The sequence below is a fragment of the Dromaius novaehollandiae genome, chromosome 5 (assembly GCF_036370855.1).
Source record: "Dromaius novaehollandiae isolate bDroNov1 chromosome 5, bDroNov1.hap1, whole genome shotgun sequence".
Classification (NCBI taxonomy): domain Eukaryota; kingdom Metazoa; phylum Chordata; class Aves; order Casuariiformes; family Dromaiidae; genus Dromaius; species Dromaius novaehollandiae.
The window spans coordinates 14,936,922-14,957,996 of NC_088102.1; the positions used below are offsets into that span (position 1 = coordinate 14,936,922).

At 36.5% G+C, this 21,075-nt stretch overlaps 1 protein-coding gene across 3 annotated transcripts in view; it reads left to right on the plus strand.

The window, feature by feature from the left end:
• The window catches only part of SETD3 (SET domain containing 3, actin N3(tau)-histidine methyltransferase), a 62,813-nt gene that overhangs the window by 32,267 nt on the left and 9,471 nt on the right, over positions 1-21,075 (plus strand). For all 3 annotated transcript variants that reach the window (XM_026111340.2, XM_064512093.1, XM_026111339.2), the window contains 3 exons: positions 14,762-14,820; positions 16,672-16,786; positions 20,978-21,052. In XM_026111340.2, coding sequence (XP_025967125.2) covers positions 14,762-14,820; positions 16,672-16,786; positions 20,978-21,052 — 249 coding nt within the window. The remainder of the gene's footprint in view (positions 1-14,761; positions 14,821-16,671; positions 16,787-20,977; positions 21,053-21,075) is intronic.

Sequence of the window (21,075 nt, forward strand, 5' to 3'; positions counted from 1 at the left end):
TCAGCCTGGAGAAAAGGAGGTAAGCAGTGATCCAATTACTGTTTTCAACTACCTAGTGGTAGCCAGACTCCAGAAGTTTGCCTGCAGGAAGTTGGGCTAGATGACCTCCAGAGATCTCCTAGAACTTATGTGTCTCTGACTGTTTGAAAAATGTATAGTTTACAATAAACAAAGCAAAATTATAATTGCTAATTGCCAGGGAAAAAATGTTGTATGTATTGTATTTCTAATGACTGTGGATTAACTATTACTTTCTATTCTCTTTAGTTTAGTAAGTATTTTGATTGCTCTTAAATACATAGGTAAAGCCATCTGGTAACAATGGAGTATGTGGAGACTTGAGACAGATTAATTTTTCACCATGCTTCTGAAATGATTTAAATGGAGTTTCTAAGGTAGAACTATTACTTTGATGTCTAGACATAATTGGTGTTGTAGGTGAATGGTGATGGGCTGTTCTCAAGGCAGTGATCAATACCCAAACATCAAAAACTGTTTGTGGCACAGTCTGTCTGAAGAACATATGACTATGTACTGAATTTCCACCAGAAGTGTGTGGTCTAGAGACGTTTTTTGGCAGTAGGGCAGGTCAGAAGATACAGAGCAATTCTATTCTCATTTAGTGCTATCAGCATGTCATATTAACTATTTTAAGTTAACAAATGATTTTGCTCAGCTGCTTGCTGTTTAAAGAACTTCATTCATACGTATGTATGAGATAGTGTCAATCTACCAAGTATTTTGAGCACTTGATGAATGCAGGGATGCTTTTTGAAAACTCAAGTCATTGAAGATATTGGGTAAATATCAAGTAAGATGCTCTTCATTTTGAGGCAAGGAGCGTGAACAGTGGCTTTAATATCAGGAAAGCACGATATTCTTATTTCCAGGTGTCATAGTTCAGGGAAGGATAGTACAGCCAACTCTCCTTCCTTCCCATGTACTTATTCTAGGCTGACAGTTCACTCTTGGCCTTCCGGCTTCTCACTTTTTCTAAAACAATACTGTCTAAGCAAACAGAACTACTACCTTTTATTGCTTTAGAGCAGCTTTTTACCCCTGATTAGTTCTACTGTTTTTAAAGAATATTGTGTAACATGTTATGCAATTCTGCCAACTACTATTCATGCTCTTACAACACTTTATCAGATAGCTAAGCTATTACTATGACTAGTTCCATCATTTCATTAACTAATCCTGCAGTAGTAATATTATGTGTGAGAGCTTGTGTGATCAGAACATTACTTAAAAAAAAAATCCCAAGTATGGCTTTGCTGAGATTCAGAATGACACACTGAGCTCTGACCCCCATATTTCAGAACAACTTCTCAGTGATTGATGATTACCTGTAAACTGAGATTAAGGTGATGCAAGCACAACTGAAGAATGTTGTAAACTGAGATTAAGGTGATGCAAGCACAACTGAAGAATGTATGTAAAATGAAGTAGTGTAACATTAGTTGGAGCATGAGATATCTGTTATGTGAAAAGCAGCTTAAATGTTTCACAAGAATAATTTAAAAATGTATGTTTTTTATATGACAAAATCTGTTTAAGGCTGGCGAATACGTGCTGTTTCTCTTATTGTTTCTTAAAGCCAATCAAAAATCATTTTTGTAGAATTTAATGTGATCCAAGTAATGTCTCACTAAAATAACACATTCAGCTTTGAAAGCCATCCTGTTGACTATGTTAGAGTAAGAAAAGCTACAGTTTGAGCAAAGAAAATAATATACTGGAGAGGACGTTAGGGGCAAACTGTTTTCAGAATGTTGGTTGCTGCGATTTGCTGTATGTAGCAAGCTTTTAATACTCTGTACTGTTGTATATTCCATTGTATATTTGCATTTATGTAGAAACTGTTATAGTACCTCATGGAGGAAGACTTCTCAGTCTGAGTTGTATCAGCATCTAGTATTGCTTAGGCTGGTTCTGTTTGGTTTGATCCGCAGCAGTGGGAAAGCTTCATAGAAGTCGTGTTTCAGTAGATGGCACTCTTCTCTTTGAGCTTCGCGTTAGAGCCCCCAAGAAGGGGTTTAGTACTATACTCTTGCCTTTTGTGTGAATTGTTAAAATGTAGGTTCTGGCCACTTGTGGTCAAAAATCTAGAGTGGATTTTTTTTTTACTTGAGTCTCCTGAGGAATGCTTTATTTGTTTTTTTTATTTTCTTGTATAATACAGCTGCTCTTTTATGTTAAAGATGGACATGAGGGTAGATCATACAGGAATCATTTGTATGACTACAGTTTACATATTGCTATGTTTTTGTTTTTTGAGGGGTGATAAGTATTAGGTAAATTTCTGGTGTGTTCCAGTTGTTTGGTGTCCTGCTTCAGCACTGCCAGGCAACCACAATTTCAGCTGCATTTCACTAGTGTTCAGTAAATGTCACATTAGGAAGCTCTGTAGCACAGTTGGCTCCAGGAGTGCCAAAGGAATGTACTAGGTTCCTATCATTAATGTTTTTGAAAACTCATGGAAAAGTTTTAAGAACTGAAAAGATCTCATAAGTATATTCTGATCTTGGTGCAGAACACCCCTTCGAAATACTCAGTGAAGCCTCATCTGCTTGTTTCAAAATACGTGTGTGTGGTTGGGACCAAAGTTCACTTTCTAACAAGTCAGTATCTGGTAATCATAATACTTTATGTGGTACTGAGAAATAGGTGTTGTTTCTCGGGAATGTCATTAATATAATACTGTTAAGAATGGAGGGTTTTATGCAACAGTTTTACAAGCAGAATCTTTACCATAATTAAACCAGCAAAATAATGTGTTTTTTGCTGATAAAAGCTGCATTGACACTGCATTGACATTTTGTAGATGCGGCTTAACTTCTCTGAAATTGTATAGTAAATTATTTGGGGATCTGGACTGTTTCTCAGTTCTTAGTTTCTTTGCTGTTCGTACTGTTGTGTGCTGCAGTGACAATGTACGATGGCAGTATGTGAGGGGGTTTTGTTTTTTTTAAAAAAGGAAATTTGTTTACCACATGGAACAGTGGTAAACCTTAAGATTACCACTGTTAAGGTTAATACCAATACGATAAAACAAGATACATGTTAATCCATTAGTTAATTATACCATTACAATTAGCCAGAGAATGTGAGTGCTAAAAATCCATCTTAACTTTACCACAGTATGTCTTCTGTTTATAGTATGTCATATAAATTCATTTCTTGTTTCTGCTTTCAAAAACAAGAGCTTGTAATTTGTGAAACAGTGTGTGTGTGTGGGGGGGGGGGGAAGTGCAGAGAAAAATACAAATGCATCTTTCCTCCCCTAGAACAAAGTGCCATCTTTCGTTATTCAGAAAAGCTGAAATGAATTTTGGTATCATCTTGTGTGTGCTCAAATAATTCTGTGAGCAAAGCTGACCTGAAAAATGCTAGTGCTGAAAGTAATAATTTTGGAAATTCTTGAGCTTATCAAAAAGGGAAGACAAGTGGGGAGAGAAAAACTCATATAAATAAAGGGGGGGAAAAAAGGATCTGAAAGTGAAAATTAGTTTTTTGTATACCATCATTTCATTCAATGCTATTACTGCTTTAGCATAAATATTTTTATGAAAGCTGGCCTGTGTGACTGGGGTTTTGATACTGCTTCAGGCATGCAGACAATTTTTTTTAAATTTACATATGTACTTTTTGTAATACAAAACAGTCTTCTAACTTTATTTACTTTCTTGCTAGCCATTCAATTGCAGAAAGTAGAACACGCGACATCTTGAAATAAAAAGTGTTTTGATGATGTTTGAAGAGACTAAAAAAAAATATTTGGGAAATCAAAATACTTTTGCTACAGCGTTTTCAGTCTGTAAAACATTTCTTATGACCAGAGGAAACAGAAGGGTTAACAAGTCATTAATTTCAATGCTTCATTTTTTTTTTATTTATTTTTCTGGTCTGTTTTATTTCCTTAGCTTCTCCGTAATGGTGCTTTTCTCAGCACACTGCAGTTCTAACTCTTTCTCAAAGCGATTAGTCTGGGTACACATGAAGAAGGGGCAGATTTATGCATGTCACAGCTGTTGCAAGCTAGGCTGTAGTCTGGTTTGATAAGCAAAAGCAGGTGTGATATTGAGTAGACAAAAATAAACCCTCGAGCGTGTTAGCCAGGCTCTATAAACCACACTGACACCTTTCTAAATGTGTGTAATTTGATAACTGAAAAATAGAGCTAAAAGTTCTTACAGATGTACTTTAAAGGTGTTTGGACTCTGCATTGCTATCAAAATACAGCAAATGGTCAAAAGAGTACTTTCATCATGGTAGACTTCTAAATTTTAAGATGTTTTTGTAGTTTGTTCCAAAGAGAAGTTTTGTGAACTACAGGGTTTTCTTTTCTCTGGAAGGTATGCGTGTAACTTCCATTAACATTTACAGGCATTGCATGTGTGGTGAAGGGTGAATGGAGGCCAAATGTTTACGATTTAATGTTGATTTTTTTTTTTCCTACACTGAAATGTGGTATAATAAGCACAAGAGGGAGCCATATAGTTTACAGACATTCACTGTGAGATTATATTCCTAAAGAAAACAGAACAAAGTTTGAACCTTTTTTTAAAAGAATATGCAGTGGTTTTCCTGCTTGACACTTCCTCCCAGCTGCACCTGGCTGCCTGTTTGTAGTTTCCTACAGAGAAGTTTTTGTAGATCAAAACAAGACATCAAGACAAGGAGTGCTCTTATAGCAGGTAGAAATGCCAGAACACTATTTAATCATTTTGAGCACTGAAAGTCAGAAGCAGTGTCGTGTCTTTTCTCCAAGTGCAGTAGAGGCTGTTATTAGCTGCCTCACTAAAGGACAGCTTTCATGTTGTGCTAGCCTGCTGTATTCGGTGGCACGTAGGCAGTGGTGCCATGCGGATTAATGCGTGCCCCTCTCTCGTGCCCTGGAAGAGGGGATCCGTTCTGCAGAACGGTCCAGGATGGCAGCTGGCACTGATTTAGACACAGCATTGTCCGCCTGTAGTCTCTGGACCGTCGAGGGATTGTGGGTTTTTCTGAAGGGGATCCTGAAAGCAGAGTAAGTTAGCTGTCTGTTAAGCTCAGATTCACTGTATGTTCAAAATCTGTATTGCTCAAACCCACATCTCTGAAGCAGTAACAGGATGCTTTAAGTAGCTTGCAGCAATGCAATGTTATGTCAAACATATAATAAAACAAAGAAAATTAGCATTTGTTCTTCAAGAACCAGCAATACTATCCATTTCACTAGCTACATCTAAATTGAATCACATACAGTTTTTTACATAATCTATTTGGTAGAAGTCATATTAATACTTTTGAGTAGTATGTGTAATCTGCATAGTATCTGGAGTTTTCCACAGGAACACTTTCCTACTAGTTTTCCTGCCAGTCTGTACTGATATATGTATAGTGCTTTTAAAAGTGTTACTGTAATCCCATTGTGAATGCAAGCCTTGCAGTAATATATCAAGTCTATTTTGATCAGTTTGTTTGCACTGTTGGGGAGAGAACATAATCTCCTGGAGGCTGTAATCCCTTTCGATTGGAAACTAGATTTGATTTATTATTCATATAAAATTTGACTAATTGATTTAGTTGGGAGTAAAATTCCAAAATTGAGTTATTAGCTGTTGGGCACTGGAATATTATTTTAGGAGGAAAGTTTTAAAGCACCATTAAATTCTACATCTCAAAATAATGTTATAGCATCTTTAAAATCTGGCATTGTGTTTCTGACTCTTCAGGAGCTACATATATGTGGCAAGATAGGGCATCATCTCTAACTTAATTTTGACCCCAGTGTTTGAAGATATGATACTTTAAATATGGTTTATGCCACTCTAATGTTATTTCTCACACTGTTTCTAATCTGTACGATTATGATAAGTGTATGATTTTCCAGATCAGTGTGAAGTAGAATGTCTGATCTTTCTTGGCTTAAGATACCACCCTACTAATACCCAGTATTCTGCCTTTTAAAATGTTCTAAACTATTCAACCTATTTGAAAGTTGTTTGTTATTTTTAAGTTGTTGTGTGCTAGATGATGCATGTTGTAACATTTCTACAGAGTTCGACTAATAAGCAGTCAAAAGCAAATGTTTTTGGAGGCAGAATATGATTTTGATCATGTACCAGGTAAGTTCTCTAGTTTTTTTCTAGTTAATTGGCATACCAATCAAATAGCTTTTTTCAGAAGTAGTGTCAATGTTACTCTAAAAAATGACTGGAAAAAAGGTAGCACAGCTGTAAACTCTGTAACATCTTTCACTTTTGTTTACTTGTTTATTATAAATGTCAGTTTCATGAGAGTGTTAAAATTTCATTAGCTGAGCACTTAAAAAATAAAAGGGTTGCCATTTAGACTTGCTTTGTCTGAATTTCACTACCTGAAGTGGGCCTCTTGATCAACAATAAATCAATGGGTATTAACTACCTATTCTACTTTTCTTTTTTTCTTTGTGGGGGCCAAAATGATGTATTGGACTGTTTTGCTGGCAGCAAACTGAATACTGATGATATTCATGCTTATACTGTAATGCTTAGGGTTTCTACTGCAAGGTGGCTTAAACTTTGCAAATATGGGCCAAATTCTTGTTTTTTATGTCACTTCTGGTATATCCCACTCTTGGCTATGATGACAATAACAGCAGTTCCTAGGGCTCCATCGGGCTGTTCCCATGGCCTCCCATCCCCACCACAGAAGCAGCTATGGGTTTTGCTGGGTTGTCTGTCCATCTCAGGCAAATGAACAGCTCAGGCCTTGCCTGGGTAGGAGGTCTGCTTCCTTCTTCCCTCAGCCCTTCCTTGCCTGCCCCTGGAACGTGGCAACAGCTCTGGGCACTGAGCCAGCCGGCCACAGGAGGAGGTGCTTGGCTGTTTGGGCAGCATTTGCTCCTCAAACAGCTGTTCCCTATCCCCTCCAAGGAAAAGGTGGCAGGCCATATGGAGGCATCCTGTGGGCCAGAGTTAGCCACCAGGTGCCAATTGGACTGTGCTTGCCTGGATCACAGGCACGTCCCACTTGAAGTGTCTGTTATTTCTTACAATCAGAATATATGGCTTAGCATTTTGAGGGCTTTGCATATTTTTAAGTGAATCTTGGGTATAAGCAGAATTTCAAAACTGTAGATTTTGTTTTGTTGCTAGATTTACTTTTTGATGTGGATGTCATCTTTCTTTGGACATTTGTTGTTAAGGCCTATTAACCAATAGGTTTTAATTTATTTTAGTTTCTGAATGGTTTGGATTTCTGTTATACTAGCTTAAATGCCCTCTTTCCTCTAGAGAAACACAGATATGCTTCAAAGCCTATATGCCAGCACTAAACAAAATTTGTTTCTGCAGGGTTTAAACCACGTTTGGGAGGAATAATATGTTCTCTTGTTAGCATTACAGTCTTCTAAGACACTTTTTTTGAAAGATGGGTTTTTCAGCCACTCTCCTGGTTGAGAATGCAGATAAGCATCTGCTTTACAGCCAATAGTGCAGAGAGGTTTTTTGTTTGCTTTTCTGTTGGTTGCCTTTATTTTTGTTTTTAACTGAGTTGCACTTTCTGGAGCAGTTGAGTTTATCCCTAGGGATGTTGTCTCTGCCTTTTGTGGAAGTGCGTGCCTCCGTAGACATCAGGAGATCATCATGCATTTACAAGTATACTTCCTCATTTAAAGTTTGTACTTATTGTGCAGATTTAATATTTTTCCTGATATAACAGCAGTTATAAATGTTCAATAAATTTAAAATATGATAGCAAGCTGATGTTTCTTAGAATGGAATACTCAAAGGACATATTCTTTAAGCACTGCAAAATTATACAGGGGACTTATCTTTGTTAAAATTAGTAATTTAACTAAATTACAAAGTGGATTATCCTCTTCAGTCAGACCCAATGCTAATACTCAACACAGTAGGAGATTGATATGATGCTAAGCAAACTAAAGTTTATTTTCTTGTACTATCATTTGAATGGGAGTTGAAGAGGAAGTGGTAAGTTTTTAAGTTTAGGGTATGTGCATACTATATTCTCAGTGTATCTGGGTTTGGGACTTACTGTGCCCCATATGCAGTGTCAGTTAATATAGTGCTATATTTTAGTTGTAAGAAGATCATGATAATCCAACCTTTCAGCTTGGTGGCTCCTAGTATGTTTTATCTGTAAGTTTGAATAGTCACTTCACAGGTAACAATGTTGGCCATAATGCATTCTAAATTTTGTGAAGGGACAGGAAAGGGTATAGGAAACTTGGTTATTAATGTGAATATCATATCTGAGTTGCTTCCTAACTGGGAAAGACTAGTTATCCATTTTGAATTCTGTACAGCAAAGAAATACTCTGTAAATAGATTGATCGAGAAGGTAATGTTAAGAAGTCAGTCACTGTCTTCCCTCCATTTAATAAAAGAGATCCCACAAGATCATAGCAGAATTGGTTGAAAATTATTGCTGTGTGTTCAGCCAAATGGTAAAGTCCCCTTTGCAAATGGTTCTCAGTCCTTCAGACCGTAGTGTTAGCAGCTGATGTCGTGATTTGAGTGGTCTGTGGTGCCACTTCTCTCTCATTAAGTACAATTTTTGCAGGTAGAAGGTACAGCAAAATGGATTGTGCAGTTAAATTCCAATGCACCAGAAGGAGTCATTCCACACTGCTTCCACTACATGAGTCCCATAACAGTGTGGAACAGCACTTTTTTGTGCATATTGGTGGAAAATAAATAAAAAATGCTGACATAAAGAGTAAACAAAAATGCTTTTAAGTTTAGTGAGTTTCAGTCCTGTGGTACCTTTTCAATGTTGAGCTTCATTCTGTTCGGTTTTGCAAAGTAGGATGATCTTTCAGATCTCTTAGAAAATCATATAATAATGTAGGTTTGTAGACATAATTCCTAGCTTTAATGAATCAAGCTGTTTTAAAATTCCAAAGCATGCCCCTGTAGTTATAAACTATATTACAAAGTAAAATAATCTTTAGCTTTTTCTGCTGTCCTGCACACTGTACTTGCTTTTCCTTAGGTTAGGCAGCATATGTCCGATAGAAGAAGGGAGTTCTTGTTTCCCTGTAGATCACTAGGTTCCTCCATTCTGAATTCTTTATTTTACTTAGCTTTAGGGCAGTTACAGCCTCAGCAGCTCCACAGAGAGGAATTTCTCTTCAAGGCTGCTGCTTCAAAGGATTTCCAGAGCTAGGAAAGGGACAGTAACCAGCAAATGCTGACAGATCTTCCTGCTTCTGGCCCTGAAAGTGTGTATGTGGTGTATGTTTGTGTTTTCATACACCTACACATTGGCCTGAAACCATCAGTAGCATCCAACTAGGCGCATAACGAAATCTCCGATGTTAATGAGTACATTGGAAAGAGGGGAGAATCTGCAAAGAAAGGGAGGAAAAAATTGTTTGGTCAAAAGGAACAAACCCTTGGGCTTTGTGTTCAAAGGAGTGAAAGTTAACAAGGTGGAAGCTTAAACTGGGTTTGGCTTTAACTGTTTCAAGTACGCTCAGTGTTCTGGGGCTGAGACCGGGGGTGATGGCCTCGGTATAGTCTTGGCACTTGGTATGATGATTTTCTGAGACAGAAAGGAAGCTCTCTGTACTTCAGCAGTACACAAGAGGTTTTTGAGAATATTGAAATCGGATTCAGTAATATTGATGCAGATATTGCCCACTACTTTTCCTTGGGCTTGTGAGCATTTGAAATGTTCTTTGCAGAACTCCAACCGTCTTTTTGTCTACAAACAGTGGAAACCAGCGGATAGGTGTCTGTCGTGATCAGAAGCTTGTGTGTAGTGTTGAGTTAGAATGCAGAAATATGAAACACACTGGCTTAAAGGATTTTTTTCAGTTATGCATAGCAGTGGAGTAGTCATTTTAGTCAGTTTATTTCAACATAAAGGTATTATCTTTAAACAAACAAACAAACAAAACTATTTGATCATATTCAGTGATCCAGTTAATTTTTTCATGCCCATGGGATACAAAGACAAATGATACCAAGGAATATGCTGGCCAGTATGACTTCACACCAAAATGTATTTATGCTTTACAAGCATAGTAGTATCATAGATAGGAACACAAATTTGACATTCAGTAAACTGTAATTTTAACTCTTCACTCAAATTTTGTAGCATGTTACAGTAACTAGAATTCTACTGTGCATTGCTTGGTAAACAAGCCAATATTAAGCTCCTTTTGATGGAAATTCCTCTGTTGAGATTAGCAGCTCTGACAGATGAGCTTTGGCATTTCATGCTTGAATGGGGTAAGAGGTTACTGCCTCTGGTGGTCTGCCCACACCCTCACAGGAGGTTACTGCCCTTGCAGGGTGGGAAGGTTGTGATGGCTCCCCAGCTAGAAGGGCACCCACCCTATCCATATTGAAGCCTTCATGCTGTCCAGATAAAAACAAGCGTCCTCAAATGTGGACGAGTCTAGCATCCAGTTTATAAGATTTGAGAATGCAATTAATCTTGTGATGTCCACCCAAAAATATGATGAAGAAATGAAAAGTGCCAAGGCCTCACTGGGGGCATCAGGAGTTGTGGTTTCCCATGAGAAATGAACCTGTGGATATAGCTGCTTCCCAAAAGGAAAAAAATGTTTAAAAGTATTTTTTTTGTCTTTCTCTCTGCCTCTCCCCCCCCCCCCCCCCCCCCATCTATGGTTGCCATACTGCGTAACTGGCTTCTAGTATGATAGTGTTTTAGGTGACTAGAATAACAGTCTGTCTCTTTCCACAGTGGCTACAGACAATCTGGCAGCAATCACTGCTACTTTTTAATATTTCTGGTTATTTTGAGATATCCTCCAAATGTCTCAAAGAAGGCTTGGAACGCTAAAAGGGAAGAAGCTATTTTTTTTTTTTTTTTTTTCCTTCTCCTCCTCTTTTGAATAGCATCAGGACGAAAATGAAATTCAGTATGCCACTATTTGTTTTTGCAGTGGTCATCACCCTGATTGCCAGCTCTGACAATATTTTCACAGAAAGGGTAACTAAATAGATGGTATTTGTTCTTTTTAATAACTCTTTCAATAGGATGTCAGGACCTGCATCTAAATGAATATATTCGCATTTTCATGCTCTCATTTTTTATCTAAAGCTTCCCCTCCCAACTTTCTGAAACTACTTCATACAGATTTGGTAAGTTACAATTAGGGTTCATGTACTGGATAATGTCACATTTCATAGCTAATCTGTAGAGACCTAGCTGCATGGACCTCTAAAAGCTAGATCTGATTTTTTTTACATATTAAATGTTTGTTTAGTTTAAATACGTCTGTATCTTTTGTGATCAGCCCGAGCAATTTGCATGCTATGCTGCAGTCATCTTCTATACTTTATTAAATATCTGTCAATTATAAATATCAAGGTTTTACATTAATGTCAAGATAGTACATCAAAAATTCATGGAATATGTGACTTTTTTCAAGGGTATTTAATACTTAATGCATTTGTGTCATTTTTCTTTCTAGATATATTGACAGGTTTTATTAAGTGTTTGTTAGGGAAATTTCATTTTTACCAAGGGACTATAAAGAGAAGCTGCATACTAAATCAATTTTTTAATCAGAATATTGTTCTTTTTTGTGTGTCTTCAGATTCTTGTAATCTATAGGGTTTTTAAGTTACATACTTAAATAGTTCAAGTCAGAAATCTAACATGATCAAATATGCTGATGTTAGAGTATCTTAACTTTAAAATAGCTACTAGAATATTGTGTCCTGGAATGTTATAGATACAGTAATTTCATAGACCTCAGTTTTATTCTGCCTTGTGCCTTTTATTATAAGACCATAGGTTTTGTCCTTTACTGTGATTTGCTAATGTTTTTATATGGGTTATGTCTGGACTGTATGAATATATGGCAAACCCTGAATTTCCCAGATTTACAAACGAGGAAGGGATAACCAAGCATTTGGTAGGATTTAGAATCTTTGCACATGGATTGCATGTGCAAGTCTGGACTAATTAGAGGGACCACTTAGTCACATGAACAATTAATGTCATTGCAGTATGCAGTTGTGAGATGTCTTGAGCACAAAACCCCATGCAATTATGTTTAATACTGATTTTCTCTCTGAAGGGATAATGGCAGCATGTATATAGTTTCTTGCTTCCTATAGGTATTTGCCCCAAGCTAGGGTTGAGAGTGTTAGCTGGTGCTCCCTGTGTAGGCTGTGATCGAGACTATGTGCATGTATTGTGTTTAGTCTAAGAGCTTTTGAAGTAAAAGGTCACTGTCTTTTACATTATTGAGCCCTTTGTATTCTCTGTAATGCCTCTTAGTGCATTATAACCATGGTAATTACTGCTGTTTGCAAAATAATTAGTTCTCTTGAAAGCTCTTGTTTGGGAAGAGGAAGGAGAGCAGAAAGGACAGAGAGGAAAAAGACACAACGGTGTCTATTTGTATACCTGAGGTCTTTATCTTGTGATAAACTTGCTAGGATCCTTGGTTTAAACTGCAGCAGTATCTGTTTACATTAAAGGTAAGATATCAAAAATTAGGACTTCAGAATGTTGGAATAATATCTGAAGGCTGCTGCAGAGGAGTTTCATTTTAATTAATTTCGTGTTCCAAAACTTGCTTTTCTAAGTAGGGGGAGAAGAGAAAGACTTTTTGAAGAGGTGTTGGGTTGCTTGGCTGCCCTAGGATTTCTCTTCCATTTCCAAATGGATAGGAGTGATTTTGCATGTGGGATTTCAGTGGCTATTCTGCATCAGCACCAGTAGGTGGCATTAGCACCACACTGATGAGCAGTCTCCTGGTGAATGTGAAACGTATAAAGCCGAAACAAGCATCAATAGGATCGTTGTTGAAAATATCTGTGCAGTTTTAGTAAAACAGTATCTTTAAATACAAACATGAAATGCATTGGGAAATGCAATTTTGTAAGCAGTGAAGCTAAGCAAGAGGCAAATTAAGTGCATGGACTACAAAGAAATGGAGCATTGAAGGAACAAATTTCTAAAAGAATGTTACTTCCGTGTTTTCACACATCATCTTTAAAAAACTTCAGGTACAGAATATGGTTCCCACTTTTCACAATTAATAGAAATTCAACACACAAATGTTTTAATACATTTAGTAAAGTAAAACTGATAGGCTTGGATGTTTTACTACGAGTGTGGACTTTCTCTGCTTTATTATATCTGTTGATTGTATCAGGTTACTTTAAAGTAGATTAATAATACTGGCAATAACAGCTGAAATTTAATTGTCATAAAGGAGTAATGGGGGGGTCTTTATTTTTCTTTCTTTTTTTTTTAATTGTTATTTCCAGTTGAAAGCCAAGATTCTGTGTTCATTTCTGTACTCTGGAATGCTTTACTACAGAGACGTCTCTTGAAATTTATTGTTTTGGTTTTCAGTGCTAGTTTCATATTGGATGGTTTTATGAGAAGAAAAAGATTTGTATAATATGCTGTTAACATTAGACTCGAGGAAATTTGTTATGCAACATCCAGATCATCAGCGTGAATGAAAATCGCATAGAAAAATATAAAGCCCATCCTGAAAAAGGGAGGGAAGGAGCAGCAGTTGCTCAAATTGTTAACTTCATACATGTTTCAGAAGTCCATTCAAAGGGTTAACTAGAGGGGCTGAAGGAGAGCAGACACCTGGGACCTAACACCCAATTGGCAGTCTTTTGTAATATATAATTTGCCTAAAATTGCCCACTGAGCACAAGCTTTTGTTTTCTAATTGATTTACGATTTGAGCCACTTTTACCTCATCCCCTACTGTCCTGCACACAGTGCCAGCAAGTACATTACAGTGAGAAATGATAAATTACCATGCACTTGTGATGCTAATGCATCAAGAGTAAAAAAACTGCATACTACATGGAGCTTCATGCATTAAGAGTATCGCAAAGATATAGCTATGCAAAAATTCATTTGTATTTTTAGAAATAACCATTTTATCATTTACTTCAATTTGTCTATGAGACTTGATTGAAACTGAAGATTAAAATTTATGCTATTATAGCTTTCCATTTGTGAATTGGGACAAAGTTCTAACCTTTAGAAAGCGTGTCAGCATGGGCTTAAAACTGCCTGTATTTTTGAAACTTTTAATAAGTTAATTTATCAGAAAAGTAATAGGTACTATTGTTTTTTAAAGCCTTGGTAAAAACTAGATATTTTGCTTGTTAAGGACATCTATAATATGCCTTCTAAAATGGAATTATTTGGCTTTCAGATTGGCACGTGTGTAGATGAGTTAATGCAGGTATTATCTAACCTATATTTGTCCCCAAAATTATTTAAATATTTTAATCTGTTTTATTTCTGAAGTGCAGTGTAACTTCTATGAATAAGACCTTCACAGGTATAAAGGAAAAAGTGAAAATTTAGAATACATTTGTCTTGCATTTGTAACTTATGTTACTGATATTTCAGAGAAGAGAGAATTGTAAGAGTTGGTAAAGCCTAATGTGTGCTTATTGTTTGGTTTCTTGCCCCACACAGCACCAAGGATTATGTTTTATTTTACCTTCTCATACTCAGTCCACCTTAAATTTTGTTATTTTTGTATGGTGTCTGTGGGTTCCAGTCTTGAAATATGAAGAAACAGATTTATGGCGGCTGCTGGGCACAACAAATTAAGTTGACAGTGATGTATGAGAGCATAATAGCATGATGATCCCTCTGTAGCGCGGCTGGACGCCTCCTGCTTCATTTGGCTCTTGTTAGGATCTGTTAGGCAGCTAAATAATGAAATTCTGCTGACTGATTTCTGATTTCTGTTTTCTTTCTCTTTTCACCTTTTTCTGAAACTTGCATTTCCCAGACCCATCCTAATGCCAGCAAACTGCCCTTAAAGGATTCTTTCACTTATGATGACTACAGGTTGGTCTGTCTGTATTTTAATATATTTTTTTCTTAAGTGAGCTGCGGGACCCTGTAAATGCTTCACTGGTGGGAGAACCTTATTGTTATTGAAAATTTAAATGTACAATTTGATACTGATATGCTTTCTTAATGAAAAATAAAGTGAAATAAATCTGCAGATTTTAATAGTTACAAAGCAATAGTATTTATGACCAGTTAATTTAGTCAACTGCCACACACACAGTCTGAGATTAGTAAGGCAGTTGGTTGTTTTTAAAGAAGATTATTCAGTAGACAGTGCAGGAGGTTTGGGTTTGGGGGGTTTTTTGTTGTTGTTTTTTGTTTGTTTCTTATAAAAGCCTTTATAAGCACAAAATACTGAAAAGTAATATTTACAGTGGCTGTTGGATGGGAGAGCTGGAGAACTTGGATTGTTTGTGTGAAGCATGAGTGTCACTTAGAGGTGCTATAAGGGTTGGCATAATTAAGATAAAGTTCTTATCTTAATTATTCTTACTTTTAATTTTGTTAAATAATTAAAATAGTATGAATAAAAGGCGTTCATGAGTTCTTATAGGGATATTTTAGCCCAGTTTACTTCTGGGTCAGTCAATCAAAGTGGGATTTCTAAAGCATACCTTCTTCACCTATAGTGTCACAGAGGAACGTGCCAACTTACATGTGAAGTTGACTGAAATCTTTCAGATAAAGTGACATTAAAAAAGAAACACATTATTGTTACGCTTCAAGTAGTGTTTATATATCAGAATGATCCACAATTTTAACTTGACTAGATCTGAAGCTGATGAGCTTTCTAAGCAATCTTGAATCCTTCCAAAAGTCTAATTTTGTATTTCAAGTACTTGTTAGTAGTGGATTCTGTGGGAATTAAAGTTACTTTGACCTTCTCCTGGTAGTGTCCTTTTTCTTTTCTTTTTCCCCCAAATATAGGTATATGCATTTAAGCAAGAATGTAATGAAACTTTAAGAATTTATCTTCATGTCATTTAATATTTGTTTTTGTCTGAAGTAAAATAAAGTTGAAATTTCAGGAATGTTTTGAAAATACTGAAATTTTCAGCTTTTCAGAAGAATGTTTGAAGAGGTATCTGGTATTTCATTTGCTTAACTTGACCTAGAAAGGTTTTAACTAATGTCTCTGCTAAACCATCTTTTACTTGTTTCATATTTTTAACTGGATAGCTGAATGTTTGGGATATTGAGTTTTTTTCCCCTTTCTTTATTCTGTTAAGTAGAAAGTTTAGCAATACTGATCTAAGTCAAAGGTCCCCAAACTGAAGAGGAATGCTTACCAAGGTATCATACCTGTGCTAAGCGATGACACTAGTTTCCAATTCATGCAGTGCGTAAGCTCTTTAGGGAGCTAGGAGGAAAATACCTCCTGGCTCTTATGAGAGACTGCACATAGATGAGAGCTACTGCCGTCAAGCAGTAGCTGTCAACCCCTTTGAAGCTTGCAGGATTAGCTGACTCCAGTTTTAGGATACATGATACAGTATGTATACTGTAAATGGTTGAGGAAGCAAAAGACATGGGAGTGGGTCCTGGCTCAGGTGTGGAAGGTATGAAGATGAGGCTCTTTTGCAAAGAGTGCAGAAGAGTTTTGGTATTGCAGTCCTGATTTGGGAATTCAAAATACTGTGTGTGTGTCTTGGAAGCCCAGGACCTGCTGCTTCTCCTGCACGTGGTGTTACCTGCTAATGCTGTTACTGTCAGTATTCTGTGATATTTAAGAAAACTAAATTTGGAAACTTCTGGTCTAAATGGTTATGTCAAGTTGGACTACAGGTAATGATATACTGGTGTTCAAAACATCAATATGCTTTTAATCGTTTAATGTTTTTGTAGATGGGCGGTTTCTTCTGTTATGACACGACAGAACCAGATTCCAACAGAAGATGGTTCCCGAGTTACATTGGCTCTGATACCTTTATGGGACATGTGTAATCATACTAATGGACTGGTAAGGATTTTTTCAGTGTTGCTGAGAGGCTTTAGGGCTTAAGTATTAAACCTTTCAACTGCCTTAGAGCACTTTAATAACACATTTCATTGTGTTTCTTAAAGCAGGTATTTTATCTTCCCAAGTGACCCTAAAGAACTAACACCTTAAAGATATGTCAATTTCTTAAATATCTTATGATAACTTTTCATTGAGACCTTTCTTCATCTGGCGAAAACTTCTAGAAGTGGTTGCAAATTTTGCATGTAGCTGTATCTCGTATACTTTTAAGAGTATGTAACTTCAAAAAAAATTTTAATTACATAATATGTCATTTTCCCAGCCAAGTTTGAATATTTCTAATCTTCTGACATAGAGTTTTTTTCTGGTGTGACTGACAAAGATTTCACCGGCCTAGAAAGATTTATACTGAGAATAGGAAAGCAGACAATGATGGAGGTTGCCTCTTGTACCTACCACTAGGGAAATTGATTAGAAATTTGCAACTAAGAAATACTGCCTATTCTCCTAACCGTGCCCAAAGAGCCTTGTTATGGAGACAGCAACGACAAGAACAAAGCCTAGTTCAACAAAAACAGTACATCTGTTACTACATCAAAGAAACAAAATGCAAAAATACTACTTTAGGGCATATTAAACATTTAGAAGGTGACATATGTATATAGAAAGTCAGACCTGCTGACATTTTGGCTTACGTGAGTTAGTTCAGAGGATGAGGTCTTGATTTCATTAACAGGCTGCTTAATGTTGAACTGAGGAAATGGAAAGCCATTCAGGATAGTTTGTCAATGGTGTATAGCAGATCACCAGTCTTGTGTATGCTTCAGGATTCATACCCTCAAATTGTATTTCCAGTAAGAAGGATTATTTTTAACAGTAAATATGACCATGCTATTCAAATAATCTGGTCCTTTTGTGGGAGAGCTGACCTGAGTGTTAGGACAGCACTGTGTGTTAGCATTGTTGATATAAGAAAAGCTTAATTTAAATGGAGAAAAAATGTAAAATAAAGTTGTTTCTGACTTGACATTTGGCGGACTTATTGTTACCATGTCTATACCAAATACAGTGCAATAGGCTACGCTGAAAAGTTGCATGTATTTGGGGTTTTTTTGGTTTTAATTTTTCACTATTGAAAGGTGGTTATATGTTATTCTCTAATAATGATTCTTGCCTTTCACTATTTGTTAAATAATCTGATAGCTTTGATTTAGCAACAAAATTTATATGAGAGTCTCTGATATAAATAAAATTGCTTAAACTTCAGAAATCTATATTTTTGTAATATATGTCTTAGCTGCAAGCATCAGTACTTCCTGTATCCTCTTCCTGTTGGGCATCTCTTTCAGATGCTTTTGCAGAGACTTGCCTGTATTCATTAGATGGCTCTTAATGAATGCCTTCAAAGTTGGGATTAAAGGGAAAGAGGAAGAAAATTGAAGTCCTGGGAGGGGAAAAAAATAAGTAGCCCATATAAAAGAACAGCTAGTTATTTTAATCATCCAAACTTGTATTTAAATGGATAAAGTAATTTTTATTTTTTTATTATGCTCCTTAACAATGGATTTGATATGGAGCCAGCTTCTGGAGCCAAACTTGCTAGTGCAGTAGTATATCAGGACTGTAAGCCTTTTTTATGCTTAAGTGTATCTTAAAGAAGGAAGAGTAAAAGCCTAAATAATTTGTACGTCTATATAGGCTTTACTCATTTGTTTCATATTTCTACAGAAACTAGTTTAAAATTACAGATTCAGGAGGGATAGAGCGCTATAATATTGATAAGGGACCAAGAAAAGCTACTAAATAGTTTCGTTGCATGTTAGTTTACTTGTATTAGTAGATGTAGGAAAAATCTACTAGATAACTAAGCTGTCTGTGTTGTAATCTATATTATTGTAGAGTGGGGTGAGAGTGGGTTCTGCTCTAATTATAGCACGCACCTTTAAAGTACATCAAGTGAATAGTTCTTCATTGCATGAAAGTAAGAAATAAAAGATGGTGTTATATACGCCACTGACTAGACTATTCCAAAGGAAGGACTGAAATGCTTCTTGGGTCAGTCAGCTCTTATGTTCTTGTGCTATTCCACAGGGCCCTTTTCCACAAGCTTGATAATAAAATGCTCTTTGGGTTTAAACGGAGCTAGGTCCATCCAGCTTTTTCTTGCTTCTGACACTATTAATTAGATCAACCTGCCTCTAAGAACTATATCAAAATGGTTGTCTTCATGCATTTCTCATTGTTATTCTTTAGTGGGATTGTATTTTGACAGTCAGAGGTTGATTACCAGTTCTGCCAGAGCTTTGAATAAACTATGTTCTGCCTATTGGGCTGGGTCTATCCTTAATCGCTGACCCAGTTGACTATTGCATGCTTTATACCCAACTTGGAATTCATGTCTGCTTCGGAAATAGAACTGAAGGGTTGCAATTTGTCAGCTATCATGTGGGAAAAGAAGCAACTATCTGTTAATTCTCTTACCTGGCTACTATTAAAAGAAAGAGGAAACAGGAGTATAGCACTCCATTATGCTTTATAGGCTAGCCCATTAAAAGTGCTGCTGTTTTTTTTTTTTAAAAAAAAAAAAAAAAAAAAAAGAAAAAGCCCCCCCAAACAGTAGTGAAGCATGCTTAAACTTACAGAATCCTTCTCTTAGTAGATACTAAGATATTACCAGAATTCCTCCAAACTTTGAAATTCTCCTATTACACAACCATTTCAAAAGACTTGAAGGGAGTTTTCATGTTTGAAAATATTTCATTGAGTTTACACACTAGGAAATTGCAGGATGGGTCAAGTGCTGTCAAGAGTGTCCTTTTTTGAGTGGAAATTGCAATTTTTCAGAAGGTGACTGTATTTGAACTTGGAAGGTACATTTGTAATAATGAGGGCAAATTCTCTAGCACTTGAAATCTGTAATTCAGGGTTGGATAACCTTCTACATGGTAGGTTTTAATTAGAGATTATTCAGTCCAGGAGAAGGAGGGTTTTCTGCATTGAAACACTACCGTCAGTGTTTTGCAGTAGGCCATACTACATGACTGTGATGTTCTCTCCTCATCTGAACATACCACAAATCCTTTTAACAGATCTTAAGTGGTGACATCCACATCCAGCACGGTTATGTAAGTGTCCCGTAGGGCCCAGCTGTCCTAGCTTGTGGCTGCCATTTTGGATTTGCTTTGTCTCAGGCAAGTTCCCTGTGGTCACTTTGAAAGCGTTGTTTTGGCTTACAAATGCACATTTGATTATGCAAGCAGAGTAAAACTATTAATATGTGAACCATCAAACAAGCTCTCAAAGTAACCCACAGAGTTCTCTCTTTGGATAAACGACATCCTAGACGGGAGTCGCAGTATACCTAAGTTCAAATGTGAGTCGGCTTACAAACAAGTATGCTTTCATTTACAAGGGTTAAGAGAAACTCTTTGGCTTTCCCTAGGGCTTATGTCCCATATTGCAGCTGCATCTGTAGCTATATCTTTGATAATATTATTCAAGGGCATGCTGTTTGTCACTTTTTTAAACAAGTAAAGCCAATCTAAAAATGTAATACTTTTTAATGTGAACACTTAGAGCTTTATGATATTTTTTCTAAGAGAAGTATGTGCAGGCTTGTAGAGAAATCTTTGTCCTCTTCCATTGCCTACTCCTATTGAAAAAAAAAATTCTTTTAGTAATTTAAGAATATTACTTAACTTTATCTAAAGTTGTTATTTGCAAGTGAATTATGTTTCTCTGAAGATGGTATCCCCTGAAAATCCATAGTTATCTAATCCCTTTTCATTGGGAGAGATCAAAAATGGGCTGATAGCTGAAGGATAAAGCAGACAGTACAGAACTCCCAGTGCGTTGCTCCTGTGGGCCTCATGGGTGTGACTTAAAACTCAAGGACTTTTTTAAGAAGCTGCTGGGTTTAGCATAGGACTGGCCATAGGTTTTGGAGGGCTTCCTCAGAGCCTTTCATTTACTTCAAGTAAGTAATTTCCTCTCTTAGATTTCTTTAATGTGGAGATTTTAGTGTTCTTAGCTAAGAAGGGATTACTTAGGAATCTTATATTGGACAGAAAAAGCAACATATCCATTTGCTGTTGTTAATATCTGTTTCCAGTAAAGACAACATATTGTCAATGTGGAGGAGAGAAATATAAAGTGCTGAAGGTGCTTTTGTTGTTTTTTTTCCTTGGATAGATCACTACAGGCTACAATTTAGAAGATGACCGGTGTGAATGTGTAGCGCTTCAAGATTTCAAGGCTGGAGAACAGGTAGTGTGAACAGTTACCTACGT